Source organism: Apis florea, unplaced genomic scaffold (genome assembly GCF_048593485.1).
Source record: "Apis florea isolate Af1SG1 unplaced genomic scaffold, ASM4859348v1 contig_2293_pilon, whole genome shotgun sequence".
NCBI classification, from domain to species: Eukaryota; Metazoa; Arthropoda; class Insecta; order Hymenoptera; family Apidae; genus Apis; species Apis florea.
In genome coordinates, this window is record NW_028256554.1 from 6,580,117 (window position 1) to 6,599,068 (window position 18,952).

The following is an 18,952-nucleotide window of genomic DNA, read 5'->3' on the forward strand; positions in this document are numbered from 1 at the left end:
ATTTAGGAAATATATTACGTAATGGTATTGTAATATACTTCCACAGAATCTTTTCAATATTCGTCAAAATCGAGTTTCTTGATTTAGCGTAGCATTTTACCAAACTCAGTAATCAAAATATATTTGGTATTTATACAAATTAATAAATAAAAACATTAGCTAGAAAAGTTTTTACAATAACCGTTCGTACATAATCAGTAATTGCAAAAGTTATATTAGTCAGTAATTGCAATATATTTGTATCATAACAAGAATAATATCGTTAAATATTTAAAAAATCACACGATAATTTATAATTGTATCATAACACGATTGTATATATATATATATTTTAATATATGGATTCTCTATTATACACTTACCACATGCTGTACTGTTTTACCGACGGTCCAATCACATCATATCCGCCATCTTGAATTAATACTTGAGTTTATAACCAAATATAGACGACAATAAATTTAATCGTTATCATAGAAAATTAAGTTTTATAAGAAAAAAAAAAATCCTCGCAGATAAATAATTTATATAATACAACCTTGTTTAACATCAAGATTTATATGTAATTTTGAGTTTACAAAATTAAAAAAAAAATCATAAATAACTATTCTACATAAAAAAAATTTCAATTCTTATATCAATTATTCAACATCAAAATTACACAAACAACAATTTACAAAGACTACATCTTAAAAGATAATTAAAATTTGTTAAACTCAACGATAAACATCAGAATTTATTATTAAAAATAATTATATGAACATATCTTTTCGTTTTAGTATAATTAAATACAGATTATTAATATGTAAAAATAAAAGAAGAAATACTATTTCAAAATGGTTATACAAAACTGTCTAATAACATTGAAAACTTTAATTAGACAAAAAAAATTACATTCAAGAGTGATAAAATTTTTAGAAATTTTTTAGTAACGATTACGTCCAACGATTAATTATAACTATGTTATTAATATCAATAGCAGAGATCTTGTTTTTACGAAGTTACATAGAAATATTTAAGCGTCTTCATACTTACGTTTTACGATATTTATAATATATATAGTGACCCTGTACTTATATTATTTAGAGGCACATGAATTCGTTAATGCTCTGAATCGTTAACTATATCATTTTCATCTATCGATTTAGAAAAAAAATTACTTAAAATAATCATATTAATCGTACATTAATTAGATGCTAATACTTCTCTATCTATTGTAACGATATTTTAACATCAAATAACTTTTTAACACTATATATATATATATTTATATATATATATATATACGCAATTGCTTAGTTATAATTAGCTCTTCTATGTAAAATGTCTTTTTTTTTTCCATTCTATCGATTAAAATTTTTCAAAAATTCTATCTTTTAGGCACATTAAAATGTTACTTCGTTAAACAGGTACTAATTTTAGTTGAAGCAAATTTCGCGTTTGAAACTAATATCTCTGAACGGAATTGCGAGATTCTAATAATCGTAAAAGATATCCTATCATTTAAAATATTCAGGATATACACGAACAAACAGTATCACAGTGACGACATGCATATTACACATAAGATTAATCAATTAATCATTTCTTTTATGCATTCTTGCTACTTATTAACAAACTCGTCTGAATTTGAAAATGCAATAAATTACTATCGTTTGAACCTCGCGAGATAATTCTGACTAGATATATATATATAATTTCGTAGTATGCACAATAATTTAATAATGATCATCTATTATTATTTATATAAGCAAGTTTGAGGCACTTTGCGAGTGATTTTTCTACGAAGAAATTATATTCATTACCAAAGAAAAGAAAAATTTCACAAAGAAAAATGTTCTTAAAACGAGAAAGGAAAAAAAAAAAAATAAATTTCTATTTCTAGAAATAGACTAGAAATGAATACAAAGTATTTTCGCACTATCATCGACAAGATGAACTTTAACCAACAGATAATAAACGATAATAACGTTAAAAGGAAAAAGGAGAAAGAGAGAGAAAGAGAGAGAGGGAGAGAGAGAGAGAGAGAGGGAGAGAGAGAGAGAGAGAGAGAGAGAGAGAGAGAGAAAAAGAAAAAAAAAATATTCATGAACTTTCGTAAAAAAAGAATCCGAATCGATGAGTATTTTTTTCTTATCGAACCAATAACGATAACGATTCGATTCAATGCTTTTTCATATGATTCAGCATGATGGTTCTGGTAACGAATCCTTTACCGCACAACGTGCACGTATAAGGACGTTCTCCCGTGTGATATCGGCGATGGACGGTAAGCGTGGATGCTTGAGTGAACGACTTCCCACACATGGCACAAAGATACGGCCTCTCTCCCGTATGAATACGTTGATGCACCACGTAGTACTTGCGGTGTGTAAAACCTTTGCCGCAAACGTCGCACACGAGCGGTCTGGACCTATGTACAGCCTTATGGGTGGTCAATGATTCGATGCTCGCGAATTGCTTGGAGCACGAGTCACACGGGTAGGAGAGTACCGATTTGTTGGTCGACGCAATGGTACCGCTAATACTGCTAGTGACCGGATCACCGGAAGACACTACTACGGTGTCGGTTATCCTATCGTTGCCCGGCTTGTGAGTTTTCGCATGATGATTGTACAAATTTCGGGTCTCGAAGCGCATCAAACATCTAGGGCAGGAGTAAGGCTTCTCCTGGCCAACCTCGTGCATCCTCCTGTGCCGCTCGAATAACGTACGATACCGGAAACTGGCCTGGCAACGATCGCAGGCGAACGTCTTGTCGACGTTCACCGATGTCGATATCGTTGGCATCGCAGGTGCGCAGGAGGTTGCCGGTGGCGCGGAATGCGTGACCTCGTGCATCCTCAAATGACTGAGAGCGAAGAAAGTCCGCGAACAAATGGTGCACGAGTATCTCATCGGATTCTCTATGTTGTGCTCGAACTCCGGCAAGGCCGAATGACTGGTTCTTATGTGGTAATTCAGTTTCAGAGCGCTTCGAAACTCAAGGCCACACGTGGAACACGGATGGGATTCGGTGACTATCTGCACGTGATCCATGAGAATCTGATCGGAACAAATGGATGGCAAGTGGGATGGGACGGTTTGATACGTTGAGGACATCATCGACGATTGATTGGAGAACATAGTGTTGTTCTGAAGCAAAGTACAAGTGACGGGTAAACAGGTGTCTCCCGTCTCGGGCGATGGCGAAAGTATTTGACGTAGCATCCCCGACAATCCGCCGAACGTCTCGCTTCCTTCCCTGAAATTGACAAAACCCAAGGACAATGCAGCGGCGAACACCACCGGCACAATAGAAAGATATAGGCATCGCCTTTTCATTCGTTCCTGTGATCTTTGCTTTCTCTCTTAGGCAAATAGGCAGTGGTGTGTAAAGATAGAAAAGCGAGAGAATATAGAGTATACACGCTGCGTGAACTTTTGTTATAGTGACCGTGCAAAGTGCTTGGGCATTGTGACTTTTCCTTTTCCACAGAAGTACAGAGAGTGCCGACGAGAGCGCAAGTGCAAATCGAGCTTAGAGAGTTTTGTCGTCATCGTTTCTCTATTTTAACATCTTCATGATCTTCCTCGTTAATATGAAGAATATATTATATGTTGTAGGAATATATTATACTCCTCAAATAAGAATATAAAGTTTCGGAAGATCGTAAAGAAAGCAATGTTTATATATCTTCACTTTACCTTTGGAGTTTACACGATAAATATAGTTGTCTTGTCCTTTGAAAATTTAAATATATTATTTTTGTGTATATATAGAACTGTTAAATAAGAACGTTATGCTCGTGATGCTTTTTACTACTTTATTTATGTTAAATGAATCGGTAATGAATCTAATTAAAAAAGAATAAAATATACGCGTATTTTAATTAAATCTTAAACTATCTCTCGCCTTTTCACATCTCTAGACTCACAATGAAGTAATTGGCATAAACCGAAGAAAGAAATTAAAGATTTCTACAGCAAACCAGCAGAAGAAAAAAGTTAAGCTATAAAACTCAGCAAAGAAGTTAGAAGAAAGCAAACCCTTACTAAAAAATTATTATTTTTTTTACTAAAGATACATTATTTTTAGAGAGATCAAATTAATGTAGTAGATCAAATGATTGAATTAGATCCTCACCTTTGAACCGATATCCAATATCCACATAGTCTCTTCTTGTCTTCTTCCATCACACATTTCTCTTGTATTCAATATTCTTAACTTGAAAGTCCATTTACGTTATCATGTAAACAGAAATATGATGAAAATGCACTGTAACAATTTACAAATGGAAACAAGAAATATTTCAAAGTTTATAATCACTTTTTTTCATCATTACTCGTAATCGTGATAAAAGTTACGCAAGTACAATTAAATAATGCATCCATATTAATTTCTTATATATCGATGCAAATGTACCGCGTAAAAAAAGAAAATATGCAGAATGAATCGCAGAAATTTACTTTCTAACTGGCGCGTAAACGCAGCCTGGTTTTGTGCAAGCGTCGAAAAATGTAAATTAATTTTACAAAATATTTCGACTGCTTTTTTTTAACCGAATAAAATAATTCGCGCAATTTAATGCAGCGCATTTAAAATATGCGTATGATTTAAGCGCGTCGAATTATCAGCTTAGAAAAGCTTATGCTGAAACGAGCGCTATATAATTCCAAAGAATAAAATCACGAAATTCTTTGGTAATATCGCGTATATATATATACATATATAATATATAATAAACTTCATTCGATATATATATATATTATACTTATAGACTATTAGATAAAAAACAAAAGTTCCAAAATATGCAAAAACTTGATACTCGCCTTAAACAACATGCCTGAGATCCTCTTCATATTTTTCACGCGATGATTAATTCTTCAATTCTTCATCACATCTTGATACAATCATTACTCTAGTTGTTTTGGTGTCTCTTTCATTTTTTTTAAAAAATGAACTTTCTTTTTATCGTAAAACACTCGATTATTTTAAAGTGACATCTAATAAAGATGCCAGATTCGTAAATGTAATTGATTGAAACCGAACTCGTGGCAACAATACCACATAGTTTATCAGCGAGTTGTGTGCGCAATTAACAGAATGATAGCACTTACAGACTAGCCGATATATTAATTATGTGGTCCTGACAATAATGTAAAAGCGTAGGCATTGGAAAGCACGAAGACGACAAGAAACGGTATTTTGAATTTTTCTTTTTCTCTTTTTACGAATTATAATATAGCTTGGTGATATTTTTTAAATACACCAAGCATCTATCATATCGTGACGTTAACTTACGAAATATTAGTTTGTGATTTTTGATCGGCCTATTGTCGGCCGTGTGCGGCATTTTGTGCCTTCACGTAAGCGTGGGATATTGATACTGACAACATGTAAACATCTGGTTCTCAATTGAACAGAAGGATTAAATACCTATACATTATGCGTCAAGTGCAATAAAACAACTGATTCAATTACATACACACACAAAAAATACTGATAAAAGTGTTAATAACAAATATGTAATTAGTAAAATCCCTCTGTTCATTTATTGTACATGTATCAATAATAACTAGAATAGAGTTCATTTAAATAAGAAAATTGTAATGAAATTGATTCGTGAAAACATTCTACGTGAACAATCTCAATATTTATGCTTATATCATTCTTATTAAAAGGAACTCTAAATACATGCTATCACATGAAGGAATATTCAGATATTTTGCAATTTGTTTTATAAAATAAATATATTTATAAAAAAAAATTGATATTTTATCTAAATATGTTTTACATACGATGAAGTAATTTCATAAAAATACGAGATAGATTCTTAAAATTAAAAAAAAAAAAAAAAAAAGAAGAAGGAAAAAAAAAGAAAGAAATCAAATTGCAAAATACAGAGAGCCAAAGATGGTTGTGGGGTGTGTACTAACTTACCTTGTTATCTTATTGCACCTTATTCATTCGAATTAGGTGACTAACTCTTACGGATTTCAATATTAAAATGAAAAATTGTAGAAAATATGTATAATCAACAATAACAAAAATAAAAAAAAAGAATTAATATTATTTAAACTATATTTAGAAAATAATTAATATAAAAACGTTAAATGTTTTCGACATAATAATAATAATAATAATTTATAATTTATAGTTTAAAAAGAAAAATTAATTATAAATGAAATAATATGAAATATCATAGATATAGATTTATGTTCCTAATAGAAATTATTATACTAAATCAATTTATTTTAGGTTATGTAACTTTTAATTTTGTAGAAAGAAAAAAGAAAAAAGAAAAAAAAAAAAAAAAGAAAAGAAAAAAAAAGAAAAGAAAAAAGAAAAGAAAAAAGTCATAAAAATGTTTGTGTAAGTGTGTGTGATCTCCACAACAAAATGGCACCTTTGGCCCTTGGAATATAAAAGTATGGATAAAAGACTCACCCAGATTTGGGATCCCCATCAGCTGGCTGTGGAATTGGCATCTCAGGCATATCTGAAATCTTCTGTTGCTGTAGTCCTGAAGGACCTGCTTCATCACATGCCAAGGAAACATTTACAAAGGTAGTAGGCTCTATAGTTCTATTGCTAGGATCTTCTTCACTTTCTTCTTTTACAGGTAGGCCTAATAAAAAGAAAAAAATTTAAATATTTTTATTTTTATTCATTTAGCAAAAAAATTCTATAAAAAAAAAAATAATAATAAAAAAATATAAATGCTACGATACTTACCTTCATCTCCATCACATTCTTCGTCAGAGTTTTCTTCATCTTCACTACTTTCTTCTTCATCTTCTTGTTGCGTAGAGCTTGTTTGATTCTGTGGTATTTGGTTATGTGTAGTTTGTGAACTTGGACCAGGTACTGCCTGAATAGTTTGTACAGAATTGTTGCTGGTGTCCATAGGAACTGAGGTGATTTGTTGTTGATTAGCACTGGATATTATCATGGGAATACCCAAACCCATGTTATCCATCATACCCATCCCCATATTGTTTTGATGCTCCTCTACTTGCTGCATCACATTGCCATCTAACCTGTTCTCTGTACTCTGTTCTTGTTTCATTACACTCTGTAATTGAATAAGGAGTAAAATTTATTTATCATTTACAAATATTTTATAATTAAATAAAAATATTTTTTATCTTTTATAACTCAACTTAATATAACCTTCAAATATATCAATACATCAAGATATATCAAAATTATTAAAATTTATTTTAAGTATAAAAATAAATTAGAAATAGCAAATTCAAAATTCAATACATTAAACAATTAAAAAACTTACAAAAGTATGAAATTTAAAATATTTTTATCATTAACACTAGCAGTAACTAAGGTAAACATGGAACTGAATGTCAAAAAATAAAAGAATGTCTATTTTTAGATTTTGTTACACATAGAAATAAATGTATATATATGAAAAATAAATTACCGGATTGAGAACATTGGTAACATAACCCTGTTTGTCTTCTAAACTGACTTCTCCTAGCCATTGCAAAAGTTGTTTTTCTGCGTTTGCTGTTGTGTTCCAAAATTGGTAAAATAATTCTACTTTATACACACAATCATCGCATATCTTCTTAGGTAACTTATCTTCTCTTGTAAGCTGTAATCATATGTAAAAAGAAAAAATATAATTTACAACAAATATCCTATTTATAAAAATATTTTAATAAGGAAAGTATAATAGATAATATGATTAGTATTATAAATAATATGAATTAACAATCAATGTAACAATAAAATAAAAATTTTAAATTTTAGATAATAATTTCAAAATATATCAAAATAAAATATACTTTATATTCATTTATTTAAACATATAATAAAAATATATTGAATATTTATTTATTGATTAAAATTAATGATTTAAATTTTATAAATAAAAAATTGTATTTTCAAATTTCAAATATAAAAGTGAAATTAATTCAATTTTTTATAAAAGCGATTTTGAAGTATAATATAATAACATTAAAAATAAATTAATAAAACTATTTTAAATAATACAAATAAATAATTAATTATAGGCATTTTATAATAGAAACAATGGTGTCGAAAACAAGATGTCGAAAAGAAAGAGGATTATTCAGTTATATAGTTGCTGTAAATAGAGAAACACATTGCGAATCATCGTTTGAAATGAAAATATCAAAGGTATACTATTCAGGTGATGAAAAATTTGGGTAGATTCGCAATACGTTAAGGTAGGGAAAAAAGCGCGGCAAAATTTTGTTGAATAATTTGTAGCGTCATGAACAAATTAAATAGATTGAAGAAAAAAGGAAACATAAATAGTGTAACACCAATATATAGCTATTTGAACATTATTATTTTGGAATTGCTTGTAATTTCTTGTCTATAGGGCGATCTCTAAAACAATCGGGAGTAATTACATCTACTGGGAGGTCGAAAAGTCGTGGACGATTGTAGAAACGCGATGTAGCTATGAAAATGCACAAGATGGCGGATCGCCATTGTCGAAGCGATGGCGTAGTTGGCTTACCTTGACCGGTAGGCAGGCAGCGATCTTGAGAAATATTTGTCGTACGTCTCCTTCACCCTCGAAAATTGGCACCGAAACACGGTCCTTCACGAGACATAATCGACACAAGTCCAGATAATCGAGGGAGGACATTTTACCATGTAAAACGCCAGCTCGAGACGCAAAACCGCGCCCGTAGACGCGAACGCTGTTTCAATCCAAGCCGGAGAAGACCCCGCGTTCTTCCGTACGCGTCGTTTGCTCACTATACTACCTCGACCAACTTCGTTAATATTCGGTTACCTTCGTTTCTTTACGGATAACTTCGGAAATACTCGGCAGAACGATTGCGTATCGATCACGTCGCGCTTGAAGCCAACAGCTTTTACACACGATAGTTTTGAACATTGCGAAGACTTTTTTCTTCCAAATTCATCATTAATTAATATGGTAGACTACTCCATCAGACATCGTCATCGTTAAATCATTACCAGACAAGAAAAACTAAAACTTTTACGGTATTGATTATGTTTTTTTTAATTGTATTTCTTTAATATGATTTACGTCGTACTTTGATTAAATCGCAAAATGGCTAGAATTTCCACCAATCTTATATTTCATTTTTAATTAATAAAATTATACGTAATAATCCAAAGTATTGTATAGACTTGCCTTAGATATATAATGATTGATCGTCCAAGTGTTTAAGAGGTCGGCCAAGTTAATGCAAATCTATCAAATTTTCATGCACAATTACTCCCACTTCTACGTGTTACAATCACGCATGATCAAACAGACAGGGCATGCTTGTCGATGAATAATAAGAATAAATCAGAGCTTCGAAAATAATATATATATTGAAAATCGAATTTATAATGTTTATAATGTCGAGTTTACAATTATATAAAAATTTCATATTAGATTATTTTATTATTATTTTTAAAAATTACATTTTTTTATTTACATTCGAGTATTCTCTAATGTGATTGGTTATTCGGAAATAATAGAATGCATATTTCTAATCATTTTATTTGCGTAAAATTGATTTTAAATTATATATAATAAATAAATTTAGAAAATTTAAAGAAATAATAAAAAGATTCTTAATTTTATTAATTTAAAATGAAATATTTTATTATTTATTTAAATATTTATTAAATCTAGTTAGAATTTTATACATGAAAAATAATATTATTACATTATTTATTGTTGATAACAATTTACGTTAATTAGGATAAATTTTGAATTTTGAAATTTTACCTATATTTTTAATTTTAATCATTTTAAAAGATATGAAAATACAATTTTTGATTTGTTAATTTTTAGTTTTTGAAAATTATAAAGAAATTAAATTGTCTACGTTTTAATATTGAATATGAAAATGATAGAAATTTTTAATATCATACACGACAGCCATAGCCACGTAAAACTAACAAGAACGGTACAGTGCTGCCACGTAGTTTCTATGTCGTTGAAACTACGTAATTTATATAGCTTCACACTATTAAAGATATCAATGACTTATCTTGTCTTTTCTATTGTTAATAGTTGATTAAACTTTATTATATATGATAACCTGATTTAAATTGCAATTTCTACTTTTTGAACTCTCTATCATTTTCAGTATTTTTTGAAAAAAAAAAATATTTGTAATTTAATTATTCTTATTTATAAAAACTTTAAATTATTAAAATTCAAACTCTATTAAACGTACATATAATTATACTTCTATACAATTTTTTTATGCTTTCACGTTATTAAAAGTGATCCATTATCTTTTTAAATTAAAAATATATTAAATATAAAAACCAATATAAAAAAATATCTAATAATAGTACAATTTCATTAAATTTCATTCAGTAAATTTCTTTTCACAGTTATTATTGTATTTTATATTCTATCATAATTCATTCGATTCATATTTTAATATGATACAATAAATTTTTGTTATCTTTCTTTTTGTTCGATAGAGTTTCGTCCCAGGTATATTAAGAAAAAAATAACGACATATATTTTAGATAAAAAAAACTGCTTTATTGTGGCAGAGCACATGTATTATCATATACCAGCATATAATTAGGAAGTCCATAGTAATTTACAAATTACGATCCACTTAAACGTCGGTACACGTGGCGGTGTATGCAGGCAGATTTGGGAACCGATTTCGATCACACGCATGCTGTTATCGTATTTATTTTCTTCTTATCTCTTCGATCGTTCAGTTTTTATCATTTCGTTTAACATTGATTTTTCTTTCGATATTTTTTATTTATTTCTTTTTTTTTTTTTTGAATGGGGGAAGGGAAGAAGGGGGACTTTCTAGAGATCCTTGCAACGACGGTGCATTATTTATAATACATGAAAACGAGGGATATGTGGTCTTCTTCCATTCGATTTTCGAGAAAATTGTACCCGTACAAGCCATTAGGATTTATATTTCCATAATCTCTTTTTTTCTTTCAATGAGGATCTTCTTTCGCATTTTACAAGTAATCATGATTATCGCAAGTGATACTTCCAGGCATTTTTTTTTTTTTTTTTTTTTTTAATTTTGATAAACAGATTCTCATTTTCGTTTCATTAATTTTAAGTAAGAATGAAAACCAAAGTGAAAGCCTTGCATATTTGCATAATAAGATATTTCATTGGAACACGATTCGACCTGAAAAAGCTTTCGTCAATCTTTCTATGTACATTTTAAAGAATCTTGAATTTGAAATTATTAAAAATTTTTTTTTATTTGTTTTCATGATAGATGACATTTGGTTTTCTTTATCTAATTATATCTTAATCCTTCTAATAAAATTTTTCTCATTCGTTATTATTTATGTACATTATAAATTTGTAGAGAAAGAAACTAACTTTCAAATTTAATGATAAAGAGCATAGATAAAAATAAATATTTTCAACGATATCAAACTATTTTACGAATAGATAGACGCATCTATATTATTATGAAATTTGTTACTATAGTTTTTTTGATAAAACTTTGATCAGAGAAATGAATTAAGTCGTAGTTAAAAATTTAAAAAGAAGACTAATTATAAAAAAGAATTTCAAAAATGCAATACTCCAGACTTTGTTGTTTTTTTTCTCGCGTTTAGCTTTTAAAATTCTTTCTTTCGCTCTCTCTCTCTCTCTCTCTCTCTCTCTCTCTCTCTCTCTCTCTCTCTCTCTCTCTCTCTCGCTCTCTCTCTCGATTTTTAATTCTTTTGCAACTTGCAATCTGCATCGTGAATGAAATCGCGATGAAACTGCACTATTTCGATGCTCATATATAGTTAATTAATTAATCGTTAATTTGTTAAATTCGTAACTATTTTTACTTATATTTTATGCTATAACAATAATAGCAAAATTGCGTGAATGTGTGTCTAAATTTTCTCGTTTAATCTCATATCTCTCCGAGTTGTCGTAATGTAAATTTACAGCTATTACAAATATTATTGTTTATATTCGTGTAAGGTAACATTAATGGTAATTCATCGTGTTCTTTATCTACTAATACAAAGTTAAAAATGCGGGAAGTTGAAATTTCGCGGTCACGCCGCAGAATATATTCGTATATATCATACGCACATGCATTTTAAAATTTGTCTCTTGTACGAAATTAAGATTAACAGGACGTGCCATTGTATCTAAACGGTAAATCGAAAAAAATTAAATATTTATAAAATATTAACTGTCGAAGATTAGAAAAATTAATTTCTTTTATATCTCTCTATTCTTTCTGAATTCGAATGAAATTATTAATCGAAAAGAAGAAATTTAATAATAATAATAATCGATATAATTAATTATTATACAACGCTAAATATAACACGTCTTCTTAATTTCAATTTCTATCTTTAAATTTGAAATACCAATTAATAGATTATCAAATTTTTAAGCCAATATGTATTCAATACGTTAATTCAACTGATCGAATCGTCGAATATGGGAAACAAGCGGAATGAAAATTCTTGCGCTTTTTATTACAATGGTGTCTGTTAATCTTTTAAATTGTTTAAATTCTATTTGTTTATATCTTTTTTAAATTTATCGCTTTATTTTTTTTTTTATTGAATATTCAATATCGAATAGTTCGAATTCTTTGAAATCGATTATCGTTACGCTATATTAAAGACGTACAAATGATAAATTATCCTCGTGAATCGTTGAGCCATTGCATATCGAGATATTTAGACACCATGCAAAAATTTCTCGTCCGCTTTTCTCTTCATCGGGGATCAGAGAACGACTGATTGTTTTTTTTTTTTTTAAATTTCGGTTTTTTCTTTTCTTTTTTTTTTTTTTCTTTCTCTTCTTTTCTTGTCTATTAAATCTTAATCTCATCTCGCTTATCCAGCAATACTGGGACTAATTAAGCTAGCGTTGGTCGAAGATCGTTGACAATTTATGCATATATTTTAATACATTTCACACCATATCGATATAAGACCTCGTTTTTAACAAGCTAAAATGATCAAACATCGATGGGAGAAGGATGATAAGAAAAAACGCAATCCTCTATCGTGGTCTGTACGAAGCATATATGTCTGACTTTGAATGGTTGTAATCTCCATGTCGTTTTAAGTTTCGATACACTTTGACGATTCACAATATGAACTACTATTTGAAAAATTGTATTTTTTTTTCTTTTTTAAATTATTCGTATAGCTTCCTTTTTAAACTATACCTATCTATCGTATGCAAGACTTTGTTTATATTAGTAAAATTTCGTTAGTTTTGTTTATTACTCATATCCCTTAATTTTTTTTACAAGTGAAAAAGTATTTTCGTATATTAAAATGGGATACGAAACCGAGATTGTAATATGTAAATTTGGCATTAAATATTCACATAAAAAAAACGAGTAAGTAAATAATGAAAATGAATATTTGAAACGTCAAACATAAACCTTCGAGATGAGTTTTAATTATCGAGTTTGAATTCTGTTTGCTTTTATGGCCATTTGTACTGCAGTAATATTGAAAATTGTATGTCGTAGTACGAGTTAATCGTATAATGAAGTAATTAAAATTGAAGGGTTTGCAGTAAGACAACGATAATTTTGATAAAAGATGAGAGAAAAAAGATGATTATTGACACGGTCGTCTCATTAAAATTCTCTAGGAAAAAGGATTATGGATATTACGAAATGAATTTTATAAATTAAAAAAGAATATTCCTCCTGCAAACTCTTCAAACTTTTTGAAGGCTTAAAATGTGAGAAAATGATATTATTACACATCATATTCTATATAGACTATCGCCTATTAATGAAACTTGATTAATGAAAACTATCTATAACTCGTTACTCGTCGATAAACATCTTTTACTTACTCTTTAATAATATATTTTACCAAAGTAATACAAGGATTCGAACATGCATAAGAAAACAATGGCACTTTAATATAATTCGTGACATTATTTTGAGCTTGCATCTTTTGGAACATTTTGAATTCACTTTATTTTTTTTTTTTATTTTTCTTTTATTTTATTTTCTTCGTTAACTATACCAGTCCAAGTTTTCTAAATGAGCTACACAAAATTTAATGTAAACAAGCTCTTTTGTCATACTCGGTTCTCTTTCATCGATATCTGTCTATCAATGGCAAGCAGAATTTGCCATTATTTCGTTATTATTTATTAATCCGATGTTCGACTAGAGCTTCAAATCACATTTTATATTCTATAACTGTCCTCGTATAATCGTCACAAATTTATTTATGAAAAAGAAAAAAATAAAAAAAAAAATAAAAAAAAAGGAAAAACAGATATGCGACATAATTTATTAATTTTGTATTTTAATTGTCGGTATTTAATGTCGAACGAATTTTCTTCGATTTTTTCGTTTCAGGCGTTTCATTATGTATATGTAAATCGTTTCCTCGTCGATTTTTACAACGCTAAAAATCAAAATACGATAAAAAAACGGAACAACTTCAGCTACGGACTCGAAGGTGTATTAAAGGGTTAATACAAGCTCACTTATCCTTTGCGAAGGATATATATCTCGCTATAAATATAAAGTATTCTTATCTGAAAGTTTATATAATCCTTGTATTATCTTAACACGCTATATATAACGTCCATTTGAGAATAAAAAAATGTATATCAGATTAATTAGAAACTTTATTCTCGCAGGGGAATAATTTCTTTTTTAAACGTCAATATAATAAATCTCTAATTTAATGATAAATGGATGGAAGGGGGGCGGGGAGGGATGCACGATTCTTAAATTTAGGACGAGGGGGAAAAGGGGGAGGAGGAGGAGGAAGGGGGGGGGTGAGGGGGGTAGTTAGTAATTATTATTCATAATTTCGAAAAGGCTACCGTCCTTTACTGCTAATTAGTGTAAACGATCAAAAATCATTTGTTCATCATGTAGGTAGCATTGTACAAAATGAAATTCCTCCTCGATCGAAAGAATGTGAAATGCGAATTTTAATTTCGTAGATTCTTCGAATTCGTTTCCGTTGTTAAACGCTCGCTACGTTGTCTCGTGTTCAACTCCTTTAACGAGCCGTGAAAATTGTCATTCCAATCGATCGTTGTTTGTTCCTATCCTAATATTTTACAAATGGAGTTCGTTCGTTCGTTCTGACGTAGTATCAACGGTGGATACGGTGAGTATAATCGATTTATCGAATTTTTTTTTTTCTCGTCGTCTCTCCCTCCCTCTCTCTCTCTCTCTCGTTCACTCTTTCACTCTCTCACTCTCTCTCTCTCTCTCTCTCTCTTTCTTTCCAACAGAAGATTTACCGATAGGTATGCGACTATGCGATCAAATATAACGTACCGTTGATTCGTCGAATCGCGAATACTTCCGGTTACGTGGCCATTGATGGATCATCGTTTTCGTTAACAACCCTTAAACAATTAATTACATGTAAATCGCGATTTAGTCGTGAATTTGTTTGATTTCGAAACGAATATATATTTATGTGTATTATCTTCTCGCGATAAGCGTGAGAGATCGTTAACACGACGGAGTTGAAAGTCACGTTTTCCAACCCTTTTACTATGTATGAGGTAGCGCGAATTTCTCCACGAATTTTACGAATGATCCACGCGCATGAATTTTTCATACATTCGACGCGTATGACGACGCGTGTGATACGCTCTTATGAACGGAACGTTATCGCGTTCCCGTTACCACCATGCTCGTGGTGTACGGAAGGATCGATAGATAGATCTAAATAATGAATTTTAAGGGTTGAACTCGCGTCACGGCACGTAACGAAAGTAACGCGATACGATGACGAGAAAGATGAGAAATCGAACGGAAACGGGGGAAACGGAGAGGTAAGAAACGAATAAAAATGTTTTAAAAAATGCCTGTCACGTTGGGTCGTCTCTTCTTTTTCCTGGCCGTTTTTTTTTTCAATTCACTCGGAGGGCCGAGTGAAGGGGTAAACGAAGTTCCACTACTTATGTTACGCGCGTGTGTGCAATCCAGGTGTGTGTGTGTGTGTGTGTGTGTTTGCGTTTATCCACGTGTGTGTATGTACGTGTGAGTGTATGCGCGTGTGTGTGTACGTCTTAAAAATACTCGAATACGTTCTACTTGTCGATAAAAGGCAAGAGAATTGTTCCGCTCGTGTTCGACTATAGTATGACGCGTTTATCTATTCGGAAATACGTGCTTTTCGTGTCTCGATGGATTGACTTTTTGTAGGTAAAACTGTAACTAATAATAAAGATCAAGGGACGATATTTTAATTCTCGTAATTTCTACGACTTTTTTGGATTGGATTATTCTGGATTATTCTCTCTCGTTAGATAATGTATGTAATGTGTGTGTGTGTGTGTGTGTTATACATATATATATACAGATATGTGTATATATACATATATGTACGTATATACGTATAATTTCTTTTTAATTATCTTGGTTTAAATTTAATTCCACCCGATCGAGCGTCCATGCGTAGACGAGATCTACGAGTAGCTAGAATTCTCTACGTAGTTACGGCCACGATCTCTCAACGATCTGGATCATATAATCAAACTGGTTGTTTAAATGGAAAATCGAGAATGGGATTTTTTTTTCTTTTTCTTTTCTTTGTCATGTACTCGCGCACTCATATGATAAATAATATATAATGTTAATCTCGCAATTATGTACTTATACACATCGTAAGATCGAAACGCCTTAATTCCGTACACCTAGATTCGTATGTGTAATATCTATAATTCATTTATATACAAATTGTAAAATGCCTTCTTAATGAAAAAAGTCGTGTTCATCCTGTGTATATGTCTTTTGGTGTGTATATATTTGTTTATAATATATATTTCTCTCTTCTCTTCCTTGTAGCAGTGTGAACGCAGATATAATATAGTTTCTTCTCTCTTCCTCTCTCTCTCTCTCTCTCTCTCTCTCTCTCTCTCTCTCTCTCGTTCTCTCCCTCTCTCACGTGCTTTATTTTTTGTCTTTTTGTTCTTTTTTTTTTTTTTTTTTTTAATTTTTTTAAATTTTTCGTTTTACGGTTTGTTCGTTTTAATGCTTCTTGGAACACATGATCACTCGCGCATTCTTTTTATTTTTTATTTATTTATTTATTTATTTATTTTTTTTTTTCGTTTGTACATGCACAACACTTGCTTCTGAAGAACCAATTCAACGCCTGATCGCATTCGTGACAAGATTCCGATTTCCATTCCGTCCATTTCTGCAATGATAAATAATTCAATGGAAGATTGTATCGTTTCGTTAATTTGTGATCCTTTTCGTTTCTTTTTTTCAAAATACTAGAAGAGCACGATATAGGAAGCACTTGGATTCCGTCCTCTTTGGAGGATAACATATACTTATCGTTATTTTAGGATTAGGATTTTCTTCGATCAATTTTCTCCCTTTGTTTAAAATTCGAGTTTCCAAATTTTGATGAGAAGGGGAAAAAGAAATGACTCGATGAAATCTCAAGTTTTTATCAATAAATATCGAATCGATCGAAAGAACGTTCGATCAGAATCTCGTCACTCGTGCGATTATCTCGCAACAACCGTGCCACAATGATCATAATTGATCATAATAAATTATCGCGTAATCAAAAAAAAAAAAAAAAAAATTCTTCTTTAAACGATACGATATCCATAAAAAAAAAGAAAAAAAAAATACACTTCCCACTTTCTACGAAACAAACAACGATATGTAACGCGAATGAAAAAAATAAAAGAAAAAAAAAAAAAAAAAAAAAACAGATTTTCAAATGTTTTCAAACGATATTGTGGAACGGTTACAAGGCGATCGTCAGAATCGATAGGCGATAGGTGTGCGATAGCGATCCCTTGAGGATTGAAAATTCGTTGAGGCGGGTCGAAGAAATATTCTCTCTCCTCTTCGCTCTTCTCCACATCCCCGCGATATCCTTGTTCCTCTCTGGGGAGGGGAAGAGAGGCTCTCAAACGGACACCCGTCGCGGCAGTTGTTGTTGCGAGAACGTACCACTGACACCGGTCGACGGTCGTCAGATACTTGCACGGTGTTGATGCAACGGAGGCAGTTGCAGCAACGGCGTCAACGGCGGCGGGCGTACCAGCTCACTGCGCACATTCAACGTGGGCAGCTGCTGCATCGGCAGCAGGTGCGATATCTTACCGGGCGAGCGACGTACGGTGAACCGTGGTCTCCGTCGTTTCTTCTGGAATCCGCTGCAGCAGCAGCTGCAGACCGACGTCTCGTCGTCCAGCGATATCGTGTCACCGTGGTTCCCCACTTGGCCCGACAGTATCGAGCCGTTCGCCGTTATTACGTCGCCCTCCAGGCGCACCGCTCCTTGCGCAGCCTGCGTCACACAACAATTTTCCTTTCTTTTTTTTCCTTTTTTTTTTTCTTTTTTTCCTTTTTCCCTATCGTCAATCGTCGTTTGATACCGTGAACACGTTTCGATCGAAGAGAAACGCTTCGAATGCCGTCGAAACGTGTTCCCGGATTTCGATCGTTTCGAAATGTGCGGCGAAAGGGGTAAGGGAGAGGAGATCACACCACGAGGGGTTCGCATCTGAAAGATTTTCTTGTATTGATTCGCGGGGCTAGGTTCAGAGTACCGTGGAGGCTGAGTATACCAACCCTTTGCGATCCGGCATCACGTGCAACGTGGTTATAATATGACGTGGAGTAGAAATCGTCACCTCCGTTTTTTAAATCGATATCTAATTGATATCGATGGTAGATAAGTAATTTTTAAATGAGTTTTTTTTTTTTTTTGGTAATTCAATGTTATTATGCCGAATGACGTAATATCGAAATATCGATGATAGAATTTATTCTGAAGACTTGAAATTGAAATTACAGTTTTTCGATTGCGGAATTGCAATTTTAGAAATAAACTAATCTGTCGTATATTTGTACTCTTGCTTGATAGCTTCTTCTTCTTTTTCTTCTGGGAAATAGAAGACGGACCGCAAAGAGTTATTTCGAAAATTTCGATTCTAATTTTTCGTATTGCTTTTTAACCCCTCGAGTTCGACGAGCCAGGGCGAAACGATTGTTT

The 18,952-nt window shown here is 31.4% G+C and overlaps 2 protein-coding genes across 27 annotated transcripts in view; both read right to left on the reverse strand.

Moving 5' to 3' along the window:
- LOC100866500 (uncharacterized) overlaps positions 1–10,175 on the reverse strand; it is a 64,166-nt gene extending 53,991 nt beyond the window's left edge. For 24 of the 25 annotated variants that reach the window (XR_015290891.1, XR_015290889.1, XR_015290890.1 and 21 more), the window contains exons 1-4: positions 8,490–10,175; positions 7,419–7,592; positions 6,716–7,055; positions 6,428–6,608 (exon numbers count right to left, since the gene is read on the reverse strand). Coding sequence is in view for 22 of the 25 variants with exons in the window: in XM_086903995.1 (XP_086760121.1) it covers positions 6,428–6,608; positions 6,716–7,055; positions 7,419–7,592; positions 8,490–8,621 (827 nt within the window). In the remaining 3 variants the exon portion in view is untranslated. Of the gene's footprint in view, positions 1–761; positions 3,242–6,427; positions 6,609–6,715; positions 7,056–7,418; positions 7,593–8,489 lie in introns of those variants that run through there. The other variant, XM_086903990.1, reaches the window with a different exon arrangement.
- Positions 10,176–10,480: 305 nt separating this feature from the next.
- Positions 10,481–18,952, reverse strand: part of Task6 (TWIK-related acid-sensitive K[+] channel 6) — a 123,838-nt gene continuing 115,366 nt past the window's right edge. For both annotated transcript variants that reach the window (XM_003694530.4, XM_086904004.1), the window contains one exon: positions 10,481–18,244. In XM_003694530.4, the coding sequence (XP_003694578.1) occupies positions 17,927–18,244 (318 nt within the window). In that variant the 3' untranslated portion in view covers positions 10,481–17,926. The remainder of the gene's footprint in view (positions 18,245–18,952) is intronic.